Source organism: Pinus tabuliformis, chromosome X (genome assembly GCF_031772625.1).
Source record: "Pinus tabuliformis cultivar Carrire ecotype Pingquan chromosome X, CPIR1, whole genome shotgun sequence".
Classification (NCBI taxonomy): Eukaryota; Viridiplantae; Streptophyta; class Pinopsida; order Pinales; family Pinaceae; genus Pinus; species Pinus tabuliformis.
The window spans coordinates 840,087,150-840,093,465 of NC_142308.1; the positions used below are offsets into that span (position 1 = coordinate 840,087,150).

Here is a 6,316-nt window from a genome sequence, read left to right on the forward strand (position 1 = left end):
TTAAAATAAATAAATAAATAAAAATCAATAATGCATTTAGTTGTTTGAATTGTGCCTAAACTATAATCTAAGACAAAAATTAAAAACCAATTTCTTTATCCAAACAATTCTCAAAACCTTAAATTAATTTTTAAATAAAATAATTCATATTTATAATTTAAATATTTAATTGAATCGCATAACATATCACATATTCTTACTCTTTCTTATACTACCACTTTAATATCACATATTCTTACTCTTTCCTATACTACCACTTTACTTAATTTCCTATGTAACATATGATATGTTACCCCCTTACAGCATTTTGTGCGATTACTAACTAAAATCTCATTATATTAATTATTATTATTATTATTTATTAAATATAAATATAAATATAATGAAAAAAGTTTTTTAAATGGTTATCCTTGTTGGCAAAAGTGTGAGACAAAGATTACATTGGATTGATGGATATATCTAATAAAAAGCTAAACTTTTAACCTTGTCGTAATTAATGGTTGTAGTCAGTGGGAATTGATTTCAACTAAGTGAAATGGGATTGTGTAGGGTGATTTTGTAAGGTTCCATTATATAACAAGATAGAAAAATGTGTTGTAATTTTGTTTAAGTTGCAAATATATAACGATATAGACAAATGTATTGCATATAACAGTATCGACCAATGTATTGCAATGTCTGGGTGCTCGATGGGCATCGGTGTATACTTCTGGTATTTGGAGACTAAATTTCACAGTTTTAGGAATATTTTAAAATTCAAAATAATGTAAAAGTATAAATTAATATTGTTTTTCTTAACTAAGTAGTGTTTATTTAAATATAAAGATAGTTGTATCTCTTAAAATTAATATATAATCTTTAGAATTTATGTTTTTAATTAATTATTTTTATATAATAAATATATTTAAAATAAATAAAATTATTTATTTTCATGTTATTATTTAATTAATTTAAAAAATAAAAATAATTTTATTTTTATAATTATTAGATATATTTTTTTCCCAGAAATAATATTTGGGCAGATACATATCCTAACCCGGGCATGTATAAGAATTGACCCCGTCCTCCTATTAAAGAAAAGAAAGGGCTTTAGAAATAAAAACTTAACCCATTAAACTAATCTTTAAGAGTTATCAAATATTTAATTTAATATCTATATATTTTAGAATTATAATATTTAAAACTAGAATAATAAAGAATCAATTTCAATCCTAATAGAATTGCATCAACTGATTTTTTTAGTAAAAAAAACTTGATTGTATTTACTAGATAAAAGATATAAAATGCAGATTACATTATGATATAGCCTGATAAAGAAATATAATCAACCCTGTACAAAACTGTAGAGGAAGGAAAACAAGCCTGGCCAAAAATCCCCCCTAACAGGTAAAGAGACAGGAAGATATGTGTTTCAAAGAAGCAAGGAAAATAAAACATGAAAACAGATGGCAAAATAGCTGATCTAGAAAATTCCAGAACCCCGAAAGGGGTCACTTCTACCACCAGTAAGGGAAATTGCAAAATATACTATAAAACAGGATCCTGGAAAAAACATACCTGGGAAATCTGCGATAAAAAAGAGGTTATGCATCAACCATATAACCTCCATTTTTTATTCGCTATGATGTGACACCAATGGTCATATGTTTGGTTGCATAACAGTTGTGCAAATGCAGAATCAACAATCTACAATTACCTGCCTTCCAACTCACTAATTGAAGCATCGGCATTGGATGGGGGAGCTCGGCCAGGAGTGTGCGATTGAGCAGAAGAAGAGATAGTTGCAGATGTATGTGACGACGACTCGGTATTAGAAGAAGCACAACTCAGAAAAGCAGGTTCTGTGGGTTCTGGTAACATAATAAAATTGGTTGAAAGCATCAAGTTTACTGTAGACATTGATGGGCGAGGTGATGCCTTGGCTTGTGTACATAACAACCCAACATGAACGCATCTGAAGGCTTGTTCCCGATCGGGACCGCAACTTTCAATTACTGCTGGATCAATCATGTCCACAACATTTCCTTGTTTGTATAATCCCCATGCCTGCAGAACCAGAATGCATCGTCAACTTGGCATGGCAAACTGTATACGTAATTCATATAAAATGGGTAATTACTGTATGTTGAATCACACAAGTTTAATAAATGTTATATAAACTTGATCTCTGAAAAGGTCAAGGTGGTTAGACAAACGGTGGTTACATATAATTAATTCAAAGCTTTTAAAAGGCTTGGGATTCTACAGTGTAATGGGTTACAGTTGAGTTGAGTTGCATTGCGTTTAGTTGAAAACTCACTCATAAGATAAAAAAAGAGATTAAAATATATTGAATTAAGTTCTTGTGATCTATAGCAAATTTTCGGAGACAAATTTTTGGGTTTGTCAACACGTTTGGAATCAGCCAGTATGAGTCATCATCAATATAGTAAACACATATATAAATACAAACCACAACAAATTCCAAAAAAACAAATTTGAAATAATTACTATATAAATACAAACCCTAACAAATTCCTAAAGAACAAAATTGAAATAGTTATGATACGGGCTTTGCCCACTAACAATGTCGAGCCCTTTTATTATGTCATTTACAAATTCTAAGACATTTTCACAATTTTCAGACCTTTTTTACCATGTCTTCAAAATTACCTGACTTTGTGACAAATTTATTTTAACTACTATAAGAAATGAACTGAATAACATGATCTTAGTAACATAAATATTGTAAATTTATCTTACCCATTCTAAAAGGAACTGCGTTTGAGGGGATAAATTAAAATCCGTGTTTTTTCTTCCACTCATAAGTTCCAGAAGAAGAATCCCGAAGCTATAAACATCAGCTTTAGCAGACAATTGCCCATGCATAGCATACTCTGGTGCCATATATCCTCTACAAATTACAATGTCAGTTTACAAATATATGGAAAAGTAAAAGATATGTAAAATAGAAAACTGCATTCCTGCATCTTACAAAAAGAAAAGAGTGAAGGCAGGAATGGCATCCTTTGTAATCAATCTTATCACTTGGGAAGTAGTTTAATAAGGACTAGTCTTGACACCCATAGTAAAAGCGATGGAGTAGTTTATGTGTTGAAATCTTACCGAGTTCCTGCAATTCTTGTTTTGACATGAGTTTCGTCTTCATCAAAAAGTCTAGCTAACCCGAAATCTGCTATTTTCGGTTTCAAGTTGCTGTCCAACAAAATGTTGCTTGCTTTAACATCCCGATGAATAATCCTGAGATGAGAATCCTCGTGCAAGTAAAGAAGCCCTCGAGTCACTCCAAGTATAATGGAGTAACGCTTCTGCCAATCAAGTTGTCTGCGTTTAATTGGATCTGCATCCACCATGCAGGATATTAAATTATGACGACAATCCTACGCCTTTTTAAACATTTCAAGGATTGGTTTTCAGGACCTGCTAATTTCAATAAAACAAAACGACAGTGACTCACCGAATAGCATTTTATCAAGGCTGTTATTGGGTAAGTATTCATAAACCAGCAATCTTTCTGATTCCTCTGCACAACATCCATGTAACCTCACAAGATTTCGATGTTGAATTCTGGCCACCAGCTTAACTTCGTTGAAAAACTCCTCTTTTCCTTGCATAGACCCTAAGGAGAGTTTCTTCACTGCTATTTCGTTTCCCTCTGGAGTAGTTCCCTGAGTGGTTGAGAGAAAATTAAGGTGAAGATTCGTTTAATTTAATTGTCCTCCTAATGTATTTAGGTTTTGAATTTGTTTTCATTGGACCTATCAATCTACACTTGTATTGTAATACTAGAGTATAAGCTTTGGTAAGGTATGTTACCTTGTATACACTGCCGAATCCTCCCTCACCGAGCTTGTTATCATCATGAAAATTTTGTGTGGCAGCTGCCAATGTTTCCATTTTAAACACTCTGAAATCTTTGGAGAGGTTAGGAATCTCAACTAGGACTTGCCCCTGCCTGATCGGTTGCTCATCTTCATTGATTTGTGAGTTGTCCCCCATATAGTGAACTACAGTACAAATGAAAATTCACAGCTATCTCAGAAATTGCAACAAAGATACATTCAGTGGCCTATATTGGCATATTACAGGATAACAGACAAAATAAAAATAAAAAACGGATTCTCGAATACCTTCATCAGGCCTTCCAAATACAGCATTCTTCAATCGTTTGCGAATTGCAAAGAGGCATATCATTAACAGGAGAAGGAAGCCGCCAAGAGCACCTAAAACTATGGGTATTTTGTTGCTAGACTTTTCTGTTGGTGGTGAATGTGCAGGAGTTGAAGAATTTTCTGGTGGTGCTGCTGCTGGAGGCAGGGGATTAGAGGAACCATTGGATTCATATTGAACAAAGCAGCTTCCCGCCAAGCCCCGACCTCCAAGACTTCCAGAATTATCGGTGAACAAAGATTCGATTGCTATTGACAGACATTGTTGGCAGTCATCAAGGGTTATATCTCCCCAGCACTGAGCCAGAGCCAAAATGGGATGCCCCGACGAATCTATAATTGAACGGGAAGCAAATCGATTCGCTGCTGATCCAGATACAATATCAGATGATAAATTTGACAAAAGCTGCTGAGCAGCCGCGAGAAAGACATCAGGGTCGGCGGAGACTTTGTTGGGATTTGTCAAATTCACCACAAAAGTATCCACTTCTCCGGTAAAGTTATAGTTTTCAAAACGTAAGAAGCAGAAATTTTTCCGAACCCTGCTACCAATACTAGTCCCACAATCCCGTAGAACATCAATCTTTGCTTGTTCTGAACAATTGTAACATTCATTGACCGTTGAGTTCCCTATGCATTGGAGGAGGGCATATACTTGCTCAGGACTTTGGCCATATTCACTACTATTAAACCTTCTTGGGGACGCGTCTACATGAAGGATACTCAGCGCTGTATTCAAATTGCTCACATACTTACTGCCTTCTGACATATTGGTGGTGTTGCAGCGAGGAGGCGGCCACGACACTTCGTCTGTACTGCTGCAAATGTGTATATGAAGATAAAATAGGGAAATCAACATAACCAGGAAAGACCATGAATGCTTTTCGTGGAAGCTCGTCATCTTTGTCTTGACTGAAGGCAGGAGGGGGCTTTTTTGAAGCTTAGAGAGGGTTTTTTTTCCAATCTGAAAAAACGCTTTCTATTGATAGAATAAGAGAGTACATTGACAGAGATGTAAGCTTTGAGAGGGTTATTCTGTGTTTGCTTGAGAAGCCAGCCCCAGAAATTGCAATAGGAAGGAAAGTTTATGCTTTGACAGCAGGCAGGTAATATTAGATATTGCTCTGATACCATAACAGAGAGAGTGGAGACTCAGTGATGCACACACAAACAACTCAGAACTTCCATTCATGGATTAACAGGTATACAAGATGGAGAAGGAGAAGGTGAAGCTAGCCCCTTTTGTCAATAATCTCTAGAACCTGCATTAAAACCTCTGTTGAATTTTTACTGGTCTATGCCAACTAACTCTGATGACTACGCCGATTATCCCTGTCATACGGTCGTTGTGATTAATGGTCTAACAGGTATTTGTGTCATAAAAGTAAGGGTTTTATAACTCACCACAGATTTTGAAAATCTAATGAACAAAAACGGCCAAGTCAACTTTTTTTTCCCTGTTCTTCGATTTCCAAAATGAATTACAATCTAATTAACTCAGACAAGCCTTCACTGCTAAAATATTCCAAAAATTACAAACTAATTAACTCAAACAAGGCCCTCGCCGCTGAATCACCATACCCGCTTCTTCATGCCCCAGCTGAAGCTTGATTAACGGAGTTGTGCTCTCGTCAGCGAAGATTCACCGAACACGTATTCTCTTTTGAAAAGTACAGTACGATTCATTTTTGTCAAAATTCTAAAGATTTAAATATCATAAATTATTTAAAATAATAAAAAAAACATAGAAGTATATTAATATTTACATTTAATTAAATTTTGTAAGGAGGGGCTTTTTTCAGGAGCTTGCTACTTGCTGCGTCTTTTCATTTGACTTTGACAACCGATTCCTGATGAACCAGTGGTGAACCTACTCAGAACTTTCATGCTCTTATGGCCTCAACAACGGCCTTGGCGTCCCTTCGTTCCTTTGGCGAACTTCCTGCGAACTTCAAATGAAGGCACAAAGACAACTACTACCACAGCAGACAATATTAATGCGCAAATAAGGTATTCAGATGCAGAATGGTGTACTCATTTTATTTCAGAATGGATAAACTGATTACAAAGAGATTCTTTACAAAGATAGACTATCTTCGCATTTATCGGACTTTATGCCATTCTCAAGGAACAAGCATTACCGAAGG

The 6,316-nt window shown here is 34.9% G+C and overlaps 1 protein-coding gene across 1 annotated transcript; it reads right to left on the reverse strand.

Moving 5' to 3' along the window:
* Positions 1-1,646: 1,646 nt before the first annotated feature.
* Positions 1,647-5,393, reverse strand: LOC149142365 (cysteine-rich receptor-like protein kinase 15). The gene is made up of 6 exons (XM_089449127.1): positions 4,131-5,393; positions 3,817-4,007; positions 3,458-3,668; positions 3,106-3,340; positions 2,743-2,893; positions 1,647-2,046 (listed from the first exon to the last, which is right to left on the reverse strand). Exons 1-6 carry the CDS (start codon positions 5,068-5,070, stop codon positions 1,693-1,695), a joined length of 2,082 nt encoding a protein of 693 aa, XP_089305253.1. The 5' UTR covers positions 5,071-5,393; the 3' UTR covers positions 1,647-1,692.
* Positions 5,394-6,316: the final 923 nt, after the last annotated feature.